Source organism: Bombus vancouverensis, chromosome 8, assembly GCF_051014615.1.
Source record: "Bombus vancouverensis nearcticus chromosome 8, iyBomVanc1_principal, whole genome shotgun sequence".
NCBI classification, from domain to species: Eukaryota; Metazoa; Arthropoda; class Insecta; order Hymenoptera; family Apidae; genus Bombus; species Bombus vancouverensis.
The window spans coordinates 13,716,215-13,742,288 of NC_134918.1; the positions used below are offsets into that span (position 1 = coordinate 13,716,215).

The 26,074-nt window shown below is 39.3% G+C and overlaps 1 protein-coding gene across 2 annotated transcripts in view; it reads left to right on the top strand.

Annotated features, from left to right (window-relative positions):
• Positions 1–26,074, top strand: part of Sesn (Sestrin) — a 153,818-nt gene that overhangs the window by 46,186 nt on the left and 81,558 nt on the right. For both annotated transcript variants that reach the window (XM_076620945.1, XM_076620946.1), the window contains exon 6: positions 2,357–2,386. In XM_076620945.1, the coding sequence (XP_076477060.1) occupies positions 2,357–2,386 (30 nt within the window). The remainder of the gene's footprint in view (positions 1–2,356; positions 2,387–26,074) is intronic.

Below are 26,074 nucleotides of genomic sequence, written 5' to 3' on the forward strand. Positions count from 1 at the left end.
TTTCCCACTTGCTGTTCCCTTTTGTTGGAAATTTCTCTTGAAATCGTTTAAAAGATCAAAGAGGCTATAGACGTAGGACACGATAAATGCACACGTTGATAAATCACCGTTAGGACTTTACGCATTACCCCCGCTGGGTTCGTAAGTCGAAAGAAGTGGCTTTGTTTTTAATAGATCGCATTCTATCGATACATGGGTATTTTAATCATTTCCAGGGATATTCCCGCAAAAAGCCAATAAACGTCACTTGGAACGAGGACAAAGTCACCGAAGTGAAAAGGAAAGAGGTGGTATAAATTTTGTCCAAACCCTGCTTGCTCTTTGACGTCTGACCGTGAAATTCTCGCACCACCTCGTAAACCTCGATGAAATTCGCGAGAATTTAATTTCCCAGTTAACGTGATCGCATAAATATACATCGCGGTTCTCGCTGCTTCTCTTTTATTCGTTCGTGAATACGCGCGAGATCAGGCCAGATTTCGGTGACCGTACTTTTAGCCAGCAATTTCCGGAAGGCGGCCACGTTATCTCTATTTTATGGAAACAATCGGTGATAATGATAACAAATCAATGTTTCTTCAACGCTGACTGTACAGCAAACAAGTTAAAAAAAAGAAACGTTTCGGTAGAATTATGAAAGCCCCGTAAAGATCATTGACAATGGCCAACTTCGATTTCGTAGAACTAGGTGCCATTGTTTGATGATGTACTATGTAGAGTATCGCTCGATACACAGCTGTAAACGTCGTGTTATTTTCTCGGTACACGTTGAAAGTAGTATCAGACAAAGACGGGTAAATAACGCATCGATTGTAGTGTAAATGTTTGAACAGATTTCACTGATATGCATTCCTTCCTACCATTTATAAGACTCGAATAGCTAAAGCCATCTTCAAGGCGAAATATGCACTTGATATTCTTTCTCGGTTTCAGTTAAAATATCATCGTGGAAATATATACTTGACCGTGAAATGACCTTCAGAGACCTCCGAAATATCTTTCAAGTCTCAACCCATCGATTCTCATTTCTCACGTTCTAATACGACTTTTCTTTTGTCCTCTTTCTTTTTGGTTATCAAGTAATCAACGTTATTACGATCAAATAATTACGATAGAGTTAAAAATTCTCGAATATTCGAGATGTAAGTTGAAAGACAAAGTCGGAGTACAAGTATAATTCAAAGACGTTCTCGTTTCATTTACGTAACGTCTTTCCCTAGTTCGAAGAGAGTTATCGTGTTTCAAGAGCGGGCAAGGTTATTAAATATATTATTTAGTGTCAGTTATTTCCATATCGAAGTGAATCACTGGTTTGGTCGGCTACGGATAATCTGGATCGAGGTGAACCAGAAATTTGAACGCGCGAAAGAATATGATAGCCGTGATCGGTCTCTTAGCGCGTGTATCTTGACATTTAAACAGTGTCCCGACGGGACTCAGCGACGATCTCATAATTAAGTCGAGTCATCGCGGCTGTCTTGCTTTTCAGCGATATTACGATAATTTATTTTCGAATTAGAAAACAAGTCGTGAGACTATAACCGTTACCGCATGACGAAGGAATTCATGAATTTCAAATGTAGAGAGAATGTTTTATTCGTTCCAATACTGTTGAAATTTGCATGAAGTTTCTTTGAGCTAGTCATCGCTGTAAAACAATTTATTTAAATGTCTCACGGAAGGAAATTTCTCCTTCTTCTTCGCTTTCACGTTATTTCGTTCGGTTCGGGACACGTACGAGGATAATGAAGGTTAATTAGATGGGTTGACGTATCAAGCGTTAAATTAATCCTTGCACGTTATCTACAGTCTCTTGCGGAATATATTCAAGCATGACAGCTGATTGCTGCAAATTGGCTTCAATTTCCTTCAATTTGCAAGCGACTAAAAAAAAAAAAATCATGTACCGTGGGCGGCATCTGCCGACCGACCAAACTCGTGTGTAGATAAAGTAGGCACTTACGTAGGTAACGTAGCCTTCCGTCTCGTTTTTCACGGAAACGTTAGTATCGAATTCGTCGACAGATGGCAGGATGACGCTTGCTCGTGTGAATTTCAATTCGTTCTCCAGTTCACGGTCATATGTGTGTCAGCTTGTTGTTGTGCTCGCATCGCGATTAAAATTAATTAGTATGTACATACATAATTCGTTAATGTTTGTTAATCAACGTGTGAACCCACAACATTCGTATCACCTACTAAGGTAACGCTTCTCTCCCTCTCGTCTACTCTACGACCCTTAATATTATTATTGTATAAGAATTTCAAACGATAGAACGTTAACCCTCTTTCGTAATAGCCATTGCAAAATGGTGTCGATTGTAGGACTAACTCGACTCGATTGTTTTTGTTTCAGTTGCCGGATCTGAACAACCTCGATGAGAAGGTGAGTGCTACCAACGAATTCCTATTCGCCTATCTCACGTTAATCGCGATATCTTCAGGGTAAGTGAAATCTGAGATATTTTCGTTTTTAATATGACGAATATCTCTGTAATTGCTCGAACGTATTTCAGTAATTTCATATCGTGCTAACCCATCGAACTTGGATATTCATCTCGTATTAAAATTCGCCTGTTTCCTTTAATATCGTATAATATCGCGTATAAATCTAGCGATATCACGTTCGAGGGGAGTCCGTGTTAATTGTTAGATACAAGATTTTATGGTGGCTTAAATATTCGAGGCAGTATTAAAGTGCTACGTGACTGGAATCACGAGTAAGCTGTTCGTGAATGAATTAAGCTCACGCAAAGAGACTTATGTAATCTCCGTGAAAAAGATACACGTGAAACCATTAAGAACGTCTCGAGGCAGAAGTATGCGGCTTACGATCGTCGTTAATGCTGGTAAACATCTTTGAAAGCGATTCTCGCGCCTCTTGACCTGCGCGCGCATGCCCCTGAATTTGTTTCGTAGATTATTTTCGGCGCGCTATTAGAAACGGGATTGTATTTTTTGTACCAAAGTGATACACTGGTATTTATACTACCGCGTAAGAGATTAGGAATTATTGCGTTAGATAGTAGTACAGTTTATAGCTTTCTTTTTCTTAAGATAGTGCACGTTATATTTGAGTTTTTAGTTATTCGATATTTAGGTTTTTAATCCATGAATATATCTTATTGTAACATTTGTAATTAACCTTAATCGAAGAATAGTTCTTGGAAAATCGTAGACGTACAGGTTCCGTTCTAACATTTTTTCACCTTAATAATCATCCATTATGAAGTGAAGGTTGACGTAGCATTTGAGACGTAGCAATCACAGGATTTAAATAGGTCCATTGAATCTCCATATAGCGTCGTTTTGTTCGGTTTTACCGAGTTTTGTTCCGACAGTATTAGAGCGAAAGGATGGTATTAGGAGCAATTAGTCTAATGCAAACTTGCACGAGAGCCAATCGCTCCTGCCTCGTCTTCCTGTGTACGAACTTAATACCCGTTTCATCATTCGCGAGTTAGAGCATGGAACGTAGCCTATCTCGATGCACCGCTTCTCGAGTCATTTAATCGGCTATTACACAGAACACCGAACCCCGTTCTTAAGCATCCTCGAACGCACAGTAATTCTAGTCATCATGCAATCGATAAGATCGATCTTATAATTTCGATTTACTGACATGGACTCATTAATTTGTTTACGACGGGTTTATGAACTCAAAAGCAGGAAAGAAACCGAAAGCCATTTCTTATCGAGGCTACTTATTTGGACTTGTAATCGCACCTGCTTTGTCTTTTCAATCGTCCATCAACTTTGGTAAAGTGCGCAGGTGTTTTTTCATTAATACATTAATCCTTGGTCGATACGTCCCATTTATTAATACGTAGTTTATTGTTGACGATATTTATAGCGAACAGTTGCAAATATAGTAGGTTTAAGTAGAATTGACCTTCTATACGCACACATTCTATACACACATATTCTTTTATATCTATTTGATAGCTGTTTATATTCAAGCGTAATTTTTTTACTGTTATACGCTTCCCACTAATCTAAAAATATTCCGAGAAATTTATCAACGTCTCCTGCGTATTATATAATCCTTCGTTCAGTCAAATGCTAGGGAAGACAATTTTTTTTTTTTTTTTTTAACAAAAGTAAAAGTTCAGCGGAGAGAAATTCAAGAGTGAAATTTTGCTTGAACCATTCGTAACCTGATTTATCTACGTGCGATCGTATCGTTCCACGATTGGTCAGTAGATCAGTGGCCTAATATTTTATTACAACGATCAAGCTGTCTTTCGTCGGTTTGATTGTTTAGTATGTCGGAGAAGGAATGTTAGGAAAAACCCCAATACACTAGTCCAGACTTTTACTATAGCCGCCCTTAAGTAATAAGAATAAGGAATAGTCTTAATGTTCCAATCTGACTTTATGACGATCGGTTTGGGCTCGAAGTGACATGGCAGGTCAACGGACGTAGCTACGATCACGGGAGGGACATGCACCTGACAGAGGTATGAAATGATTATACGGCTCTCCTTAAAACAAAGATTAACCCGAGAAGCGGGAGCAGGAGTATATAAGGGCAGTCTCTTTTGGATTGAGTTAGTTATAGTGAGAGTTAGAGTTAGTTAGTTGCTTAGTGAGTCGTTGGACGAATTGCCGATTGAGTGATTGGGAAGTTACCCGAATCGAGTAGCACGTTGATACGAGTCCTCCTGTGGACCGTGGATTCGTTGTTACCACCATCTCGACCATCCTATTACCATTACTCGTAGCGTCTGGCAGTGTCCACATTCGTACTGATAGAGATTGGCTACATTCGCGACGGTCAAGTAAGTAAAGGTTCATCGAACGCCCCAAAATGCCAACCTGACTCCGACAAGTAGATACAGCTTGCCATTCGTTCGGATAGTTCTCTCGCAGAGGCTACAGTTTCTAGAAGTGTTTTAAAATTGACCGATTACCGAGGAAACTGGCCTGGCGTTGTGCACGCCGAATCGACAGAACATAGGTGGAACCACGCGGAAACGAATCATTAAGATAACTGATTGTGAAACAACGTGCTCTCCTTCGATCGGCGAGCTAAGCTAAGCGAGAAAAGACACGGTTTATCATTTGATTTAAGCGTTGTTCCTATCTTCTATACTATATCTGTTACATCACCGATATTTCGTGTCAGGACGTTGTGTTGTTTCGTTCGAGATCGAATTACATCGATGGAAGCAGAGAGCAGTTTAAGCAAAGAACGAGTATTTCGATGAAATAGCTACGTGACTATTATCACGTTAATACCATTAATGAGATGCCATACAAAAAGTGTAAATGATTCTGCTATGACAGTTATCTCTTTTTTCTTTTATATGAATATGTATCGTGATGTTCTCGGTGATTTCCATACTTACCTGTTATGTATATGTTCTTCGGTTAATCGAAACGAATTCGATCGAACGTTCTATTAAAATGAAATAACGTTCTCGATCGAGAAACGTACGTACATACATTATCTCTTGTTTGTTTTCCGTGTCGTCGTTTCCAAGCATCGTTGGTGTTCGATTACTTGGAAAACACCGTTTGACGGAAACCGAATTAGTTTCGTAGAACAACGAGACCACCGTTCTTCCTCCGGAAACGAGTTCTACGAACGTTTCCAATTATACATGTTTCGAGAGCTCGGAGAAATTGGACTGTGACGCGAACGTGACAAATTCTTCCGCTGTTCCGTGAATTGTTCGAACTTTACATTTCATAGGAATATTTTCATCCGCATGCATACACATATATACACATATATACAGGGCGCTTGGTAACTGGTGGTACAAGCGGAAAGGGGGTGATTCTACGCGAAAAAAGAAGTCGAAAATATAGAATACAAATTTTTCGTTCGAGGCTTTGTTTTCGAGAAAATCGACTTTGAATTTTCGCTCGATACGCGTGCGCTTTATCACGTCTCGTTATAACGGATCTCGCTGTAGATCGTCTCGATGGAAAAATTAAAAAAAAAAAGAATTAAAAAGAAAATTTTTATTCTATATTTTCGACTTCTTTTTTCGCGTAGAATCACCCCCTTTCCGCTTGTACCACCAGTTACCAACCACCCTGTATATATATCATATGTATCTATAGTAAAAGTATATTCAGTTTTCATTTTTCCAACTGGACCATCAAGTTATTCAAGCGATATTTTATTCATACTGTTACTATGGGATTCTGGAATATCTCGAACGTTATAGACATTATTGTAATATTATATCGCTCTCAGGTAACGTGCGAAATAGTTCTGGACCGTGGATCTCTATGCAATTTCATATTTTTACGAGAAATTGAAGAGAAATAAAAGTGTCAAGAATCTTCGATTATAACTCGCAAGTTCAGATTAAAATTTTTAATCTGAAGATTTCAACCGATCGTGAAAGTTGACGTATAGCGCTGTAACTGATTACAGGTTAAGGTCGAAATTTATGAAGATCGTTGTAATCGATTGATTCGTATTAAGCTGAAAACTTGTAAGAACAGTTTACCACATCGATCGTAATCTTCCCAAACGATTAACGTCCTCGCGGTTGCGTACGTTTACCTAGACCTGCGCAACACCACGCGTAATCGTCCTCACCGCGTTATGCAATTCAGCTCGCGGAATAATTCCCTCCAATTCCACGACGACTTTACTCATTATCTACTTAACTCGGTCATCGAACTCTCCGCTGCTTTTTATCGCTGTTCCCGCGTTTCTTCTGCGCTGCGTTTTCTTCGAAATTACAGGAAGGAAAAATAGAAAGAAAAACAAGATGCACGTTCGCCAGCTGTTTCGCGTAACGATCGCTTGATTGCGAACTTCACGCGATTTTCACGCGATTTTCGCGTAACAAGTTTCCCGGTATTCGGGTTAATGCGTTTTGGCAGCCGAGAATCGGTCGTTGAGCTCGAGGAAATTTTGAAGAAATGATGAAATTTATTCCAAAATTTCGGTTTTGCAACGGTGTTTCGAAACAGGGCGCCTTCGCACACGGTACGATGTAAATAGCGAAGGAATCACGGAAGGAAAGCGTGTTTCCCCATTAATCAATTTATAATTCTCAGACAACACTTCAAATTTAATCCGTTCGTCAAGGAAGGCAAATTAGCTCGTCACCTATTATTACATTGTCTTCCGATTAGATCCGATTAACGTTAGTACTTTAATATTATGTATCTAGGTGTGCTATATATAATTAATTGGCAAATCGATATGATAAAAATAAATAAGTATATGCAATCGTATTTCTATCTCGATGGAAGTAAACATCAGTACTGGCAAAAACTACTTACCACCTGGTAATTGCAAAGTAATTGGAAACGGAAAAGTAATTACAATTCTAATACCAGGCGTTTCGATGTGTTCCAGTTCTACCGTTAATAGGTTAAGCATTCACCTACCAAGTTATGGAAAATCTTTAGTATTTGCGATTAATTATTTTCAATTCTTGCGGTTGTGCGAAAATATTTCGAAATTTTGCGATAAACATAACGTAGGCGCCAGGAAAGAATTTTTCTTGGTGTTTACGCTCATTTTCGAGACGGACGATTTGTCGTGAACAACGATAGCCGTCATGATAAACTGGCACTTAGTAAAGTAAACCAGACAGAAATCAGCAAACATTGTCGCTAATTATATCGAATTTAGAAGAAGCCCTAGTTTTCGTGCCAACGGACGCGACGGTTGCTCGCCCCAGCAGGCTACGCCGTAGGCTTCAACGACCATCCAGAATTTGTCAATTCGATGTTTTCTTCGTTCTTTTTTGGATCCAACGTTGGACGAATCTCCCATCCCACGGATTATCCGCAATTCGAGCCCACGCGTGAAAAACGTGCGAAATAGCTCGATGACCCCGCTCCGAATCGCTAGACGGGAATCAGCCTCGACGCGTGAAACGGTCGTAACTACGAAGTCATAATACGCAGTGGTTAGTGGAACAGATATAGTTAGGACGTAAATTCAAGCATTCAGTGGCAATACCCAGTGTTGCAATGGTATTTAGGGTTATACGTGGTATACAACCCTTTCAACTTTAGCCACTTTCTTCCACTTGCTAGTAATTCGAGCAAACCTATAAAAACTAATTGAACATCGATGAAAATCGAATCACTTTGGAACCGCTTAAAACCTGCCTCTCTATATTTTCATATTTAGCGGTAAGTTAAGATCGTAGATACGAAAAATAAATCTTCTGTTCCATATTCGATCTAAAGATTAGAATGCTCGCATTAGGAAGAAAGCCTTGAACCACATATATGTATTGTATATTTAAGTTCTCACAGCCATCGAAATATCTCAAGCTACTTATTTCAACCATCGAAGCACATCGATTCTAACGCTGATCTAACTTATACAATTTCTTGTCATCTAATATTTTTTATTACTTATTGGCCAAAGCGTATGCAGCGATACAAAGATACCGAAGATACTATGCGTGTCCCTTGAAAGTTAAATCGCGCGCGCGTTCTTGCATAATCGTTTCACGCTAGCGAGAGATCCGTCGCGGAGAACAGCCGTGTTTGCATATGTACGCGAGCGGTGTTGCGCGCGACTGGCTACGCTCAGAACCGGCCGTAGGTGCCTTTAGAGGTTAAGAAAATATCTGTGTCACTCGTACCGATTGGCCGACCGGTTGCCAGATAGTCGTTATATACAGGATGGAATTTGCATGCATATTCAAGCGACTGTCGGCGCCTGCTGCAGCGAAGCATCGAGGTCGTGGTTCGATCGAGGAGCTTCTACTCTGCGTCAAAGTCTGAGAGAGGAACGACCAATTTTCGGTGAAAGTAAATGTCTGAACTGAACGATCGAAAGAAGTTGTTACGTACATTTCTTTTTTCTTTTTCGTCGGCTTTGTAACCGACTGTTGCAGGGATTCAGGAAGTTTCGTATCTTCCAGATAGAGAGATCGATTTTGATAGGTTTCGTCGATGATTCAATCCTGGCCTTAAGCGTGTAATAATATTAAATCACAAAACGGGTTATAATAATATTAAATCGCGAAACGGGTTATGGTTTGGACACGAGAGGAATATGTTTGCGACGAACTTTAGAGTTTCAACTTCGACTTTAGCTTGAATTCTTCGCTAAGAATTAGATAGAACAGGTACAAAGAAAGAGTATAGGAATTAGTAGAAATTACGTATAATTTTCATTACCTCGGATTCGACGCAGTGTCATACCAGCGAACGGATGAGACTTAAATATTCGGTAAAAGAAGAAATAAACGCAAGGGTGTCGATATCACTTACTCAAGAGATATTTCTTAGCAACCGATTCTTAATAAAGATACGCGCGAAGCATGCTCCATTTATATTCTATTAAGTACGCTTAAGTACTCTTCGAAATTCTCGCAGAGTTAGCAAGTATCTCTTCAAATTATAAACATGCTCCTTAGAAAGTTTATGTAACTTCACTGTACCACTTCTTGTTTTCCTAATCGTCTACAGTCCTTAAGCTTGATCCTCGAAATTCCTAATTAATTCCTCTGAATAATTACCACGCGAAATGAAACATCCTTCTTTTATAATTATTCCTTATTTCCAACAATTCTTTGGCCTGAATCCTGTGGCTCTGCTCAAATCGGAGCGGTGGCGGTTGGTCGCGACGCCTCGATTTTGCGCATTGTGTGCAAATCGAAGAAGAACGCGTGTACGCACAAACGCGACTAAAGATCGGCATAAACAACCCCACGCGGTGCTCACCTATTAATCGTGTACGACACACACACGAACGACCCGTACATGGTTGGTCTTGATAGGTAACAGTGGTTGCCAAATGGCGATTGCTATTAATAAATACGTAAGATAATCATTTGCGTAACGATGATCGCAAATTTTCACGATCAATCGGTCTTTGGTCAAGACCACTTCGATTTGATCCTTGACGAGGAGAAATATTTAGTAGTTTCGTTAAAAATCGATGGCCCGAAAGGATGTTGACGATCGAAGAATGGAATTATAAAAAAGTAGCGATTTTTATCACTCATCAGATACAGCGTCTTTTTCTGGAAAATCATAGTAAACTGGTCACACGTGGTTTACCGAAGCGCCAAGCGATATCTGTTCGAGCGATCGTCAATCGTTGTCTGAAAAGTAAAAAAAGAAAATCGTAGGTTGTTCATAAAGGGCATTGTAATATGCTCTATCGTCTGTACGGTCGATATATCGTTATATAATTATAGAATGATCGTGAATCATGTATGACAAGCGTCTCATTGATGTGATCGAATTAAGCGGCTATAAATAGATGTTTGTTGGTTACTTGTAGCAGTTTAGTGTCTTAATATCGCTACCTACGGTCGATCAGATACCTCTGCCGATTATTATTGAATGACGCGATGGCCTGGTATATAGATCGTTTCTCTTAGTACCTGTTCACGGTTAGCCGTTTCGTGCTTACGCAAAACGAATGTTTGCTCGTATGCAGACGGTGTTCGCTTGTTTGCGGTTTTCTCAGGTTGCCCACGTGTCTTTTAGCCGGCGATAAATATAGACGATTATTAGGTGCACCTCGAGGAAAACTGACCTCGGACTAGAGGCAAAATGGTAAACACTATGCGGGTCTGTTCCGTGAACACAACATTAATTGAACAGTCGATAAATGTAACACAAGCTATGCGGGACACTTGTGTTCAATGAACCACTTCTGCGTCGTTTCATTATTGTGTCTCGCGTCTTTGCTCGCTCAAGGAACAATCGGCCGAGTTCCTGGGCGACCAAGGGTGAAAATGTGAGAAAACAAGACGAGTATATGCAATGTTAGATTTTATTGTTTATCAATAACACAATACTACAAGTCTACGAGTGTGGAGTAAAATTTGTTCGTTGAAGGCCTCGTTCTCACGAAAATCGTGTTTGAAGATGTCTCCAAATGTGGGCATGGTCAATAGATTTTTTCAATTCGGTGATCAGGTTCTGCCAACACTTTCTGTAGATCGTATTCGAACGATCTTTCTTCAATGATCGATAGGTGAATAAATATACTATGATCCGCGGATGAAATGAATAATAATAGAAGCCCATTTATTCGAATTCTGTTTATTGGGACAAAGTCGTATTTACAATTAGCATCCGATTAAATGGAATCTTATCGAATGCATTTTATTGTAACTTTCTGAAATTTCTAACATGTACATATGCGAATTCCTACGTGTGAGCGTATGAACGAGCGTCGTTGAAGGGTGTCGTTCTATAAACTGTGGCGGAGGAAATTTTTCGACTACGATTATGATACGGTGTTGCACATCTGGAACGATATTCGATCGCTTTACGTGCAGATTGCTCGCAACGATACGCTGTGACGAGCGCACTGGAAGTTAGTGCAACGAGACGCTAATAAAGTCGATCGTTCTATCTCTGCGTATTCTCGCTATGTATGTATGTATAACGTGTAGCACACGCATGATAATTACTCGTAGTTGGATCCAGATTGAAACTATCAGGTTATCGCGGCAGGTTAGTGCTTATTACACGTGCAATATAGGCGTCGAATAATATTCCATCGTTGATATATCGAATAATTTACCTGTTCTATTAACCTCTTGAACGAAACTGGTAAACACGTCGATTTAAATATCGTTCAAATACTCTGTTTATACCATGCTCTGTACATACAAGACGTCAGAATGTCGCGCTATTTAAAGAAGAAAGGAGCGGGGGCAAGCAAAGTATTATAGCTAGTGCGAGATGTGGGAACGTAGAAGAGGGGAATAGATATTGGACGCTGGAAAAGGAAAGAATCCGCGAGAGGAATAGCGGCAGGTCGAAACATCCGATGGAGGACTGCACAGGAGCAGAAAGAATAAAAGCGAGCGTGAAAAAGATTCCGAAGGACAAGATATAGGAACAGGTGGAGAAATAGTTAAGGAAAATAGAAAGAGTAAGTAAGGAAAAATATGGAGAAAGAAGTGGTAGAAGGAAATAGCAGAGATTAAAAGATGTAATAAGCAGACGGTTAACAGCAGCAGGGGTGGTTGGCAGAAATAATAGTTGTAGAATAGGAAGAATTTCTAGCGTAGATTCTCAGTATTTAGTAACTGGGTTAAGGATAGCATAAGAATAAAGTATGATAGGATGAGTGAGAAAATCCGACGAGGAAGTGGGTGGTTTAGAAAATTGTAACTAAGTCGCATTTCTTGGCTACAAGTATGGCTGAATAATTTATTAACGTGTTGTGCGCCGTATCGCTTGTTTATGAGTGATGTTTTCCTTCGTCTAAGTAGAATTTCACGAATAATTCACTAGAATTTACACAAAGTTAACAAGAGGTTTGTAACAGACGGAAATATATAGAAGTTTGTTATAATTACTAGACATATCAAATTCATGCTAGTTACGAGTAGTCTGTAGCAGAATCATATGATATGAAAGAATAATTAGAACGAATATCTGATGTGCAAAACAATGGATATGTTAATGCCTGGTTTAAGCATGATTTGACGAAAAACAATGAAAATTATCGTAAATAATGTATACCGAGTCGTTTCACGAATAATTAACCTCGATGCTTTATGGCGATATTCATGTAGAATACGCGATATTTCTCAGAGAAATAAGAAAAACATTTATCTTCTGATCTTAATAAATTCGACCCTGAAGAGGTTAAGTAATTCCTCTTCCGTTGCATAGGTCGTAAGTATTAGAATCGAAACGAGTTAACCGCGCATTCTTTCGCAGATGTACCATAAATAGGGATTTTCACGACACGTTTGTTATTATCAAACTCTAAACAAAAACGTTAAAATTATACGCATGACTTCAGGTTCCGTGGTTCTTGAAAATTCGCGAAGCGAATTTCTTTTCTAGCTGACGTATCTGTCGAAAATAATTTCGTTATCGTACAATCTCGTCACACGCGACTACATTATACTCGGAGAAGCATTTTCCAATGCAACTGGCTCTCACGTTAATTTTGGTCATCGTACGGTTAGGAATACGTTTTGCAACATTCGTCGTTCGATAATTTATTTACTCGAGCACTCGTAACTCGATTTATTTACAAAAGGAACGCGTGATATCAATATAATTCGTCAAATTCCAAATACATTGCCAATGCTGCCGCATAGCTCTGTTAATAGCTTCGGTATTTTGTTATTCCGAAAGCTGTTGGTTCGATGCTCGAGCTAAATCTGCTTTCGATCTTCTTCCTTGCCTCGGGAGACACGTGTCTGCAGCTATTACAAAAATAAGCGATCTCTCACTCCAACTGCTTTCTGCTTTCTCTTGTTTACCAGAAATTGAGATAAGAAAAGTGTGTTAATGGCATTGACGAGGACACCGAACCATCTCGTCTTGATCGAATGAATTATATTTCAAAATACTTGCGAGCAAGTGTAATAGTAAAGAATCAAAACTCTTTCTGACGTCAAACGGGTGTATACAGATGTACGAAACAAACAAGTACATAGAGCGAAATGCTATTTATTTATCGAAACTTCATTTGTTTGAACGAAATTTTACTTAGTAACCAATTAACCTCTTGTCTCGTGACTTTGTTTTTTGAATATACACGTCAACGTTATTTACGGCTTCGTTACGATGTTTGAGGAAAAGTATTGAAATATTGTATCCATAAACTTGCTATCTCAGTGATCTGTAACGCTTGTAACTGGAATTAAACTCAAAGCTAAGATTAAACTTTGTGTTTGATTCTGAATCATTACCACGAGTATGGCGAGATATTTATTATAAAGGTAGGGCGTTCATCGAATTCGCTTGTCTAAATGTAAAATCTTTTCCCATGAATGACAGAAGCACGAGAAAGAGAAATACAGTTCGAACAAAAGACATAGAGAAAACTCGTCGAATTTCGGTTAAACGAATTGTTTATGTCCGATGGATTCAAGTAAATGAATTCTACACTCTCGTTCTCGTCCAATCGACACCCGTGAAAACACGAAATGTGGCGATCGAAGGTGTGAACGCCGATTGCCCAGACAAGAGAAATTTTGAAATCCCGTCGCGTTTTTCGTGTTCCGCGTCGAAATTCGATAAAGAGCCTCTTGTCGAGTCCCCACCCGTTTCCCTGCCTTTTTCTTGGACGCCTTGTTCTGCTCGTGGCGCGTGCTTCTGTTTGTAACGAGTGGCGCCAAACCGGCATGACAGCAGGACTCTCTGCGTCCCAGATCGAGTTATTCTATTTGTCGAGATCACGCAATCGGCCACGGCCCGTTCACGTTCTTCTGTGTATATACTGCTGTATACACACGCGTGGGTACGAGGAAGAGGGCCACCACCGTTCGAGAAAACGAATGTGGAACTTTTAATAGCCGGTTTCGCGAGTCGTGCGAAGGACATGATATTCTCTCTTGAGGAGGATCCGCTTTTTTATGACAAGAGAGAAAAACAACGCCAAAGCCTGGCTGAAATTAGTCAAATTATTTAAATTTAAGCATCGTCGAAGTACACTACCGCGAACCTCTATTTAACGCTTCATCTGGATACTAAGTCGTTTTCAACCAGTAATTTCAAGTAATTTTTCATCATCTTTCGTGTTTTGTATAAATTTCGTCTTACATGAGAAAGATTAAAACGACATATACCAATTTAATAAATTATTCGATGATATTCTAGAAAGTTGGAAGAGTTTCGAAGAATTTTTTGGAATTGTGAAAACGCAAAAACCTGAAAGAAGGTGCATGAACCTAAATCAGCATGTAGACGACGTCAATAAAAATAAGGTTGCAGATGATGTGTTAATTAAGATTGAAAGGAACAACAGTTGCTAATCTGATATTATTTCTGGTTTCGTGTCATTTTTCGTGTTCCCTCTCGATCGAAATGAAAATTTTCTTCCAATATTTCGTAACGTTTTATTAATTGCTTCGTATTAAATCTCGTTTATTTCGAGATCATCCGTGTTGACCAATAAATAGAATAAATTAAACAAATCGATACAAAAATTAGCCAAGGAACTGGTTTAATCTGAATAACGCTCAACATCAGGATCCTCGACCTCTTCTTCCGCTTGCCTTTCAAGTCTATGATTTATCTATCGTTCACCGAAGCTCTCGGAGAGATATCTTTTTTTTTCGTCCTAGCATTATGTTGTTTGCATTGAATTATGCGAGGCAGTCACATGATGCAACATTGCAAAACAATGATATCATCAGACGCCACGCGATACGCAGGTGGTGCGTTGTATTTTCGATTGTGGTTTCGCGATGGGGTGACTTTCTGTGCCGATTGTCGACATCGTTTCACGTCGTTCGAAAGATAATACGCCACTCGAGCGATGCATTCGATGGTGGATTTCGTTGAAACGCAATTTCGTGGGGATCGATAAACATAACTGGTTTCTGACAGCGCGACAATTTCCATTTACACGTTGGTCATGTATATTTATGTTGATAAGTGCTGGTGCAAGAAATTAGCAATTAACCAAGAATATCCTTTTCTTTTTATTTTTCACATTTATCTTGCTGATGATAAACTGTGTGAGTTTAGGTTACAACGTTGGCTTATCGTACGTTGAGGTGTTAAGCTCGCAGTGATAGAGCGTAGAATTGTTATTAGGCTTTCAAGGATTTCATAGATGGCCACGTTAATTTAATTCTACGATTCATCGTCGGTTGATATCAGAGTCAAGGAAGCATCCGAGTTTCGATCGAGTTCGGTGCGCGTATCGAGACGTTACGCGACATATTAATCGCGACCTCGATAATCTATAATTGCATCAATCTCATCTTTCGCATACGTTATCGCCTAATTACTAACCGACTGCGAACAAAAATAGCGCAGGATAATGGCCAGTGACGTATACATCGTCTCGAACGCTTTTCGAGTTCTTTTATTCTTTTGCTTCCTCGTTCGCTCGGTGAAAATGTAATTTACATTCGTGTGACAACCTTAATATTCGATATACAACGAATGCAAATATCGATATGCAAATTTCAAGGTGACGATCGTCGCGTGCCACCTTCGTTTCCAATTATCTTCGAAGATAGAAACATCGAACTTCAGAATTTTCTTATTTCTCGCGTTTGATTTCTTAATTAGTTGGCGATTAATCGATTTGATCGCGTCGTCTCGTCGCCATTCGCGTCTCCTCGCGTATTTACGCGTAACACCGCCCACGCAATGCGTTTTGTCGCACGCTATCTCTTTTCCGCTCCATCTCTTCCTTCCTTCTTCTCCGCATCTACCCTTTGAACCGCGAGCTTTATCTTTATTTTATTTATAATTAGCCACGCGAGGACGACGCACACGAGCAAACGAAACGGCATATCTTTCCTTGAACGTGAGGTTGTTCACGCGTCGATTGTTATGCAAAGCTTGGTCGATCATCCATCCATGCTGTCTGTGATCTCGATCATACCGCTTTTCGACGATCACATTCCGTTATATAGAGTATCCTGTAGCTAATGATACAATCGACGGATAGATGATTTTACACGAGAAGAAACAAGTTTTGAAGGAAATATAGAATACAATTTTTTCACCTGGCGTTTTGTTTTCGAGTAAATGGACTCTTAACATTCACCAAAATACTCTCGGCTTGAAGAATTTTACAGTAGACTAACGTTTCTGCCGATTTGTGTCTTTATTGTATTTGATAATGGAAAACACACGATGCAACGGAATATTCGTGGATGATACATTTGATTTAGCCAGAAAACATTGAACATTTTTCCTATTCTTTTTGGATACACAATTCTCTTTTCATACTGGGAAAAGGAGAACTTTCTTTCAGTTCTCGATCTTTTCTTCTAATATTCTAACGTCACTTTGGTATATTTTTTAGAATACACAGATAGAGTATTGATTTTACGTGACACGAATAAAAAGCTTCAGAGTTATTCTGTGCTTTAGATTATTTTCTCCTGTGGAATCCGCTATACACGTCTGGCTCGACTGACTCGAGTAGTAATCTAGACAAGGTTTAAGATGCAACGTGTTACATCGCTTTATCTCGTATTATGATAATATTGCTGCGTTATTTTCTGCGCAGGTCACGAGTGACTTCTGTGATCGCATTTACTGAAACCTCCACCATGATGTGTCGTTCGAATAAAGGACAGTCGGTTGATTGGATTTATTAAGTGGCCTCTATCAGAGCAAGACATGTCTCATCGTTGTCGCGCTACTTAGAATAAACAATTGCGCGTTCAGATTCGAAACGACACACGAAGCAAAAACCTCGAGTCAAACGTCGTTTCGTAATGTCTCATACACATATTATCACATTGTGACAAACTCTGCACTCTAGCTATCTACGGATGTAGTGGTATGTAACTTGAAGAAAATGCGTCTTTCCCTCGTTGTCGCATGACCGTCGAACCCGCCTCAATTATGTTACACTACCCGCCAAAAGTTTAGATTCATTGCATACAATTATACAATTCAAAAGGAAACGTCTGTTTAGTATTCCGCTGCTTTCGTAAAGTCTTTGAATATACGAATTAATCAACGTAAGGGAAATTATTAATATCTAAAATATTAATATCTAAATATTAATATTTTGGTCAAATCTTTCGACAAAGATCTATCAAATTAAAGAAAATTTCTCTATATATCTGCAATCCTAGAATTCCTGCTACCTTCAGGAGATATCTTCGGACAAAGATCCATCAAACTAAAAGAGGATTTCGTTGATATCCGCAATTTTAAATTAATAACAAAATTGACGATTAAACTTTATTTTAGAATTCTTTTATCGATCTATAAAAATGGCAATCTTAGCAAAAAAAAAAAAAAATAGCAATTAACTTTAAGAATCTTCCCGAATCTAATCGAAACTCGAATTTAGCCGTAACCTAATCCACTCTAATCAAATCCTTCGTTTTGGTACTGAAAAATAAAGTTAGTTCATTGACTAACGATATAATTCGAAACTTTTACCAGATATTGTATATTTGCAAAGATGCAGTCGCATGCCAGCGAGTTGTTTATCATTGGAAGAGGGTTCGACGATTTATTGACGAGCGTGTTGATAAAAGCGTTACGAGCTGCGTGCAGAATGGTACCGCGAGCCTATCGATGCAGGAAAAAGAAAGTATCGCGAATTCTGGGGGAAGAGAGACGGGAAAGAGGGTCGTTTCATCGACGTATGTAGGAAAAATTCGATAAGACCTCGTGAAAGGGGCACTTAATCGTTCGATTGACCCTCTGCTCTGACGGCTCGGCTAAACTGGCAATCAGTAATTGTGTCAGACAACCGGCTGCCCTTGTTGACAGTTCTCGATGTCAGCGCACATCCCACGAGAATCGTCGAATATTGTCTCTTGACTTTCCAAGATACTCTTTAGTTCGTGTCGCGTCAACGTTTCTTAATCTACTCATGGAGAACACAAGTTTATTTTCGGAGTGGAAGTATCGTTTATGATAGAAGCTAATTCACTTAAATTCCTCTTTTATTTATCTTGTTATTAAAACGTTAGTGACTGGTAATTTTATCGAGAGTATCTCGAGTATCTTATCTTAAAATATAAAATCACAAAATTCACGAATACACATTTTATCGAAATCTTAAAGAATAAAATCATAATTAATCAGAAGTTGAAATACGCGACTAAATGCGAATTTAAAAAGTCCGGTCTTAAACCACTATGATTATCATCCTGCCAAATACATATTCAAAAGCTTGAATATTTGAATATTTTTATCTATATTAATATCTCGAGTCGTCTATATTTTGTTGGAATCTCGCGTTATTAATGCAACAAACCAAGAACTGGATTTTAAGTGTTCGACGATCTCGCGATTCGAATCGAACGATATTCGGTGATTTGTTCGTGGATGGAATCCAGGCGACGACACTGCGCGCATAATTGCATTGATCTTCGTGAAGTCCGGCTGAAACGATGGTCGGATATCACCAATTACCCATGCCAGTCATCGTCACATGTTCAACTGTGTCCCCTATTCGTTATCAAGCGTGGAGATTTTTTTTAGACGCCGGGTACAGGCTGCACTCGTCGAGCGTGTACGGTATGCGCGTAAATCCGCTCCGCACACAATACTCGTTGCACGACCAGCGTTTCACTGTAATACCAAACTACGTCATATAGTGGATTATAGTCCAGCCGCGATACACCGGGGTCAAACGCCCTGTTATCGCAATGCCTTCGCATGAGAATACGTGAACGCGTAAATACATCGTAACTTTAATCGATTTTTGCTAATTGACGTTCACCAACCGATTATTCGTACACGGAGATCAAAGTATCTTCGTGAAAGATGCTTCTCGAGCTTGCCTATTGATCATCTTACGTTGAGTTCAAATTTCTTCGTTCTTAAGCTTGTCGAAGATTGGATAGATTTAACAATCTTCATGACGATTGAATATCTTTCACAAGAAAAATTCAGATGAACGATACTTGTTTAATCGACCAATCGCGGGCAGACGCGATCACGAGGAAGCGCGTCAACGGGAGTCGTAAATTCCCGTTACGATTAAAACGATCGACGCCACGAACAGATCGAACTCCTATTTCGATTAGGATAATAGAAGTAGTTTAACGAGTATAATGCTTGATTAACAGTTCACAGGTAGTATATATTTCCAACAACTTTGTAGAAAAGATAGTTACGCTGGTGCGTAAGGTGCGTAAAGGTGAAGTAGGTGAATGATCCAAGGATCTAAAGTCGACAAAGAGATGTTGACTGTTCTAAAGATGATGAACCAGTGAAGTTCGGTGACGATGCTGTTGCAAAGGAAAACTCTTGTTCGGTGATGATGATCGCCCCACCACTGGTCGCTTGCGGGTGGAATCCTGGGAAACATGGGAAAACCCACGTTTCCTCAATTTTTACCTGATGGAGCAATAACCATAAGGAACCTCTTGATTCGAAGATGCTTTATGCCAATTGACGGCTTTAGCGGTAAATCGAAAAGCCTCGTTTTATGACAGTTCCTTAGGATTATTGCCATCCGCTTAATTGTGTTGACGTGGCGAGTGGCCATCTCGACCGAGGGATAGATTCCGGGCTGCGCAAGGATTCATCCGACGAAACAATACTATTGTACGATATTACCGGTTATCGAACGATATCGTTGATATTCAAATTTCTCCGCAGTGATTCTGATATTTATTCTACTTTAATTAAATATCTATCTTAATACTGAAACTATTACGGTGGTCACAATGATCAATTCGTGATGTTTCATTGAGATTTTGCAGGCTCGTTGAAGTGCATTTTTGAAGAATCGAACGACTCTTTCTAAAATGCGCATATATTTCTGTACAGCTTTCATTTAATTATACCTGTTTGGTGTAACCTGTCGTTTCATTTGGTTTACCTTCCCTGGAGGGGTAAACCGGTTCACCCTCCGAGTTTGACTATTACTAACGTTAAATCGAGTAGAATAGGACATTTACTGGTCATGGGGCTGGGTTTAGAAATTTAGCTATTCTATCGTACGTTTCTAACAATATAAGCTTCTACATAGATCAGTGCGTCAATTTTGATTTTTTCTATCGTTAATTCAATGCGCTACGTTATTATGGTTTAACAGGTTAGATAACCTTTTAGTCAGAAACCTTGAAGTCAATGATAAACGGGCAAACTAAAAGAAAAATACCTTCCGCGGTTGAACCAGAAAAAGCCAATCAACTCGCAAAATTGATTAGGAGGTGCAATAAAGCGCTTCGAGTTACGATAAGCTCATCGTGTTCGCATAGACATCGTTTACTTATCGTCGTACGTTCTATCTGTGCTCCTAGGTCTTTAACTGGGCGTATCGTACAAAAACAAGAGAAGTAGGTCAGTCGAAAGTATAGTACGTTCCGGTTTTATATGCGTTACATCGCGATTGCTGCTAATCAAATCGCAGCTCGTCTCGCATTTTTTCGCGTGCACGCGGCCACGCACGCGCTCGGTGAATACCACGATAGTGCTACCGATAGCGAACGATAACAATAATCGTTTACGCGATTTTCTGTTCATTCGGTCGTCCAAATGTATTCGAATTCATGGGATCTCTCTCTTTCTCTCTCTCTCTCTCTCTCAGTGACTCACGTGGAGAATATACGGGTTGCAAGTTTACGTAATAATTAATTATGCGTGCTCGTCGTTCGAACATCTCGTTCCTTCTTCTGTTGTTAATAGACGCTGCCTGTTTTTTTATCGAAAATGAATATAAACGATTAATAGTCGCTTGTCAGAAATCACGTGCATTACAAATAAGTTGGATAAATGGGAGATAAGTCGCTGAGTTTGCAAAAAGAGATTCTCGTGTTTGTATTATAGTTTGTAAACGTAATGGTGGATAGAAGAAGGTTCAGATTTAATAGATACTTGTGTGCATGAATAATATAGTTACTTTTTATGAGGGTAATGGTTATCTATTCCGGGATATGTGTTATATCTGTACCGTGGATGTGTATGCAAATTCAAATTATTATGAATTCAAATGAAGAGTTAGAATCTAAGTGGAGATCTGTTTCATTCTCTAAATATTGTCGGATAATGTTATGTGCATTCAGTACAATTTTGTTCGTCGAGATTTCCCAAACTGCATAATTATCTCCGATTTAATCGATCTTATTCCTTCTTCTTACGTACATAATTTTCTTCTATAAAATTATAGTTTCTCGTACCGGTTACCTTTTTAGATCATCTTTCTTTCACATTGTATCGAACCTAGGCGCATACATAAATAACAAACATACGCCACGTATCTACATAGAACAAGAATTGTTTATTTCTAGGTCAGCGCCAAACAATTTCAGATATCTTTAGGATCTCGTTAACGACTCGACTAGCAAATACACCGACCGAAATTGAAATCTATCAACAAATAAACTACGCCAAGTGTGGGGACGGGTGTACAGTAGTGTACACGCGGCGCACGTATGATAGATCCGTGTTCTGATCTTGTTCGCATTCGGCGAACAACGTTACACGTGTCGAGATATTGCGCCGTTCCCCACCGCTACAAAATTATTACATCGATTAGCACTCATCCAAGATGATTATATTTTTAAGGTAATTCGCGAGACGTATTCGCGATTTGAAATCATGCGCAAGTGAACGCTCGTTGTATAATTTTGCGAGCTGACAGTGCTCATCGAGAGAAGGAAATATTTCTAGTCGATATATCATGTCGTAACGTAAATGCATCCTCTTTTTATTTTTATACGCAAAGGAGAAAAGCAGGACGAATATATGTTACAACTTAATAAATTTAAAAATGAATTCTTTCGTTTCACGAACACGTGAAATCAATAATAATTTATTTCCATGTTTGCAAAAGATGTTCGATGTATTCTCATTTCGATGTAAGAGTGTTATTTGCATATCCTGGATCGATGTTACTTTTTCATGTATTCTTACTGTGTCTCGTGTTATACATTACATATTCTTCATTCGTTGTAAATGCATTACGTTATTTATCGGTATGTTTTCTATTCGTTGTAAGTCCACTATGTTATTTATCGACGTGTTTCCTATTCGTTGTATGTCTACCACGTTATTTATCGATGATGAGTACCAGCTCAGCTGATTCAAGTTGAGTAATTGATTAGACTTAGGCCATAGTATTAAACTTTCTGGCTCACCGTTTCAAACGATTCGTTTAAATATTATCTTACGTTAATTGGACAAAAAGTTTGATCTTAGAATCTGCGTTGACTAAACATTTCTTTATCCTCTCATTGAGTATTGCAAGCTCGTAAAATTTAGATCCTTAATTGGCCGTTCAATGTCGTTCACGTATCATTATGATTTCTTGGACATGCGAAGTCAGTTAAATTTCTGGCCTCCTGAATTATATTTGACTCGCTAATGGCGCATAAAATATTAAACGACACTATTTTATACTCTGAAATATTATCTCGTTTTAAGTTAAATACGTCAATGCTACGCAGAAGAACTCGTAATTTACTGCATGAAGCAGCTCGCTGTACGAGGTTTCGCCAACTTAACTATGTTAATCGCGTAATAATTAACGCCAATAAATTTTGTGATTCGATTAACTTTTTCTGGTTGCAATTCTCCTTCAAATATAATGTCAATAGAGTATTATCACCCACAAGAAGCTTGCGATCGAATTTGTATGCTAAAGGGTTATATAACCGTGAATAATAATAATAATAATAATAATAATAATGATAATTTTATTACAATATTCCGTACTTTGTAGTTCGAATCTCGACAAAATTTCCTCTTGCGATCGAGTCATCGACATTATTGCAGAAATGTGTTAAAGGAGATTGCAGTTCGTTCACAATGACCGGTTACGATAGCCATTTTGCAATACGACGAGCCGATTACGTAATCTTGTTTTACGGAATTCTTGCCCGTCGTCAGAGACTTTGTTTCACCCACGCGATCCTCCGCGTAATCCTTCGCGACAACAGGCACGCGCGTATGCGTCGAATAAAACGAGAAAGAACGCGTAACGACGTAAGATATAACATCATACGAACCGCTGCGATAAACTAGCCGGGCATTTCGCCAAATGCGAATCTAACTTACCTCGACCGTCGCATATCGCGTCTCCCCCGCGTGGAACACATCCTGTATACGCGCACGTTGTATTCTACGATTTGTAAACAATGATGCGTCATAAACAATAGCGGAATTCTTAGATGAGAATTATGGTAAATGGTAGGATTTCACCAAGGTCCTACTGATTTATTTTTCGTTCTTAGTGCTCTTATGTTTTAGACGTGATATATCGTATGGTATATCTACTTACGTTGTCTCGATCGAATCGGTAGAATTCCGGTCGCGAAATTAGTGGTCGAACCAGGGATAAACGTGACTCGAAAATAGTCAGCTATCGGACTGTTGCTATCCACCGTGTGTGTTTATTTTTCATCGAATAAATCTGCATACGATCTTTGGCCAACTATTTAGTGTCCAAACAGAAGAAGTCTGTACGAATCGATAAATGGCCAGCGTGACGCTCTAGCAATCCTCAACGTCCTTTATAATTTTGTCTTATTAGTGATGATATTTGTCTTTCTAACGTACGACGTTATTTGTCAACGACATTATCTTACGACGAGAAAATGTAAAGTTAGATCAGAGCCTAGGAGTGAAATTGGGTTTTTTATATATGGATCACGAGATTCCTCGAAAAATAAAGAACGATCTTCTTTCTACTAAGAGGATCTAAATTCCAGGAATTTCGACTTGCTGAGCACAGACTTCGCGCAAACGTTAGAAGTGTTAGAATAATTCGACTTCAAACCAGCAATCCATACCAAGAATCCTCTACTCGTGGCGTTTACTTTACGTACCATTTCAGCTCTTCAATTATCTGTTTAACACAAAAATTGCAATCGTATCGTTAGCGGTTTATCTGCAGCTAGCGAATCGTGGCGATTCTGTTGGCGGCGCGTTCCCCAACATCGTCTTGCTCTTTTTATCGGCTCGACCGACAAAAAGCCTGTTCTTTTTGCATTGTTTATCATGCTGCTGCACTGTACAGTTTTATCTTACGACCGGTTACCACAAGTTTTATGCGTTTTATCAAAGCCGTTTCGCTTCCCTTCCTCACGATTACGCCATGTTCGCGTTCCGACTAATTATCTGTGCTCGTTTCATACTTTATTGCATCCCGATGCCCGCTATGCTTCGCCCTAACGGGGAAATTGCCAGGCGAAAATCGGAAAAAATCGACGAAAATCGAACGGTCGATGCTTGGATACTTTTCGAAAAATTCATCGGTGTTTTATCGTCTCTTTCGAAGATCACAATTCGCGGAATTGACAAAGAATTTATGACTGCGAAAAGAGATTGGTAGATGCAAAGATCGGACGTTGAAAACGTGATAGTGGTCAGCGTGTTTACGAAGGGAAATAAATTTCGGATCTTCGGGACGTCGTTCGTACAGGCAGATCCGAGAAACTGGTTACAATGCGTTCAAACAGTGTATTCTTGGAACGTTCTCCTCTACGAACGCTCATAACAACCATCGTGGAATTTGAGCGTTCGTGTTACAGGTCTGTCGTAGATCTTCTCGTACGTTCGATTAGATGTCCCCGACAATAATAAAACCATCGCACGAAAATTCAAAAAATGAAGATTTGAAAGTTTCAAAGTGAAATTGAACATGTATATGGAAATTACAAGACACGTGTCGAAGTTATACATTTTATAGAGACGAAGAAAATATTCGATACAGCACAAGTAATGAAATTTTAATGCGCACAAATCGCCTCCTTCGACCTTTTACCACTCCCTGTCGTGATCGTCAGCTTGTTCGCGTAATGTTACGCCTACGACGATCAGAATGCGCGTGGATGGCCGTTGTTTACCGTTTCACGATGGATTTGTACTCGGCACGGCGATCGCCTCGAAACTTGCTTCCTCCGTCGCGATACACGCGCTCGTCCACACGCTGACTTTACAGGGCTTTATGGTTGTCTGATGAATTTTATAGCAGGCCTTGAAGAGCCCCGACGCTGTTCTGGCGAGCGTGGAAGCTACGATTGACGGAGCAATCCGCCGCTGAGTGATGTCACGTATCAAAAGTACTTACGCGTGTGCACCGGGGAACACGTGCAAACTAACGATCGGCTTATCGTTCGCATGCTGAACACACGTAGGAAATGCATACACGTAGACCTCAAGGAGACGGGAACGAGTGATTTTTATTAATAGGTTCGCCCGTTTCCATCGCTTCCATTTTCATTCGAATAGAGCTAGCAGTTTATTCGAGTAATCGTTTCCTTGATAGAAATCGGAGAGTTTAGAAAATCGTAAAAAAGATTCTTCCATGAAGATTGGTCCGATTTTTCTATGTGATCTGTGTGCTTATCTGTAGGTATTTGTAGGTAATTCTTCTATAATGAAAAGCAATAAAAAGACGACGATAGTTTTATTTCTACAGTATATCTCAGTCGTTTATGATTTATGTAGTGTGGTGTTTGTCCTTTAAAACGCAATCTCGTGACTATTTTTAACAATTAAAAGACGCAATCCTTCTAGACATCCTGGAATTTACTCGCTAGATACAATATGTAAGTACAGAAAGCGTGAAAATAATAGAATCGAGGAAGGAAACTTTGCAAAGACCATAAATCTACCTACTATCTGAATAATGGCCTATCTTTCAAGTATTATCGTAACATCGAAGAAACATTCGCACCTACAAATTCTACATTGACACGAACTCGGAACGATCATTAAAAATTACATTAGAAATTAATCGGTATGT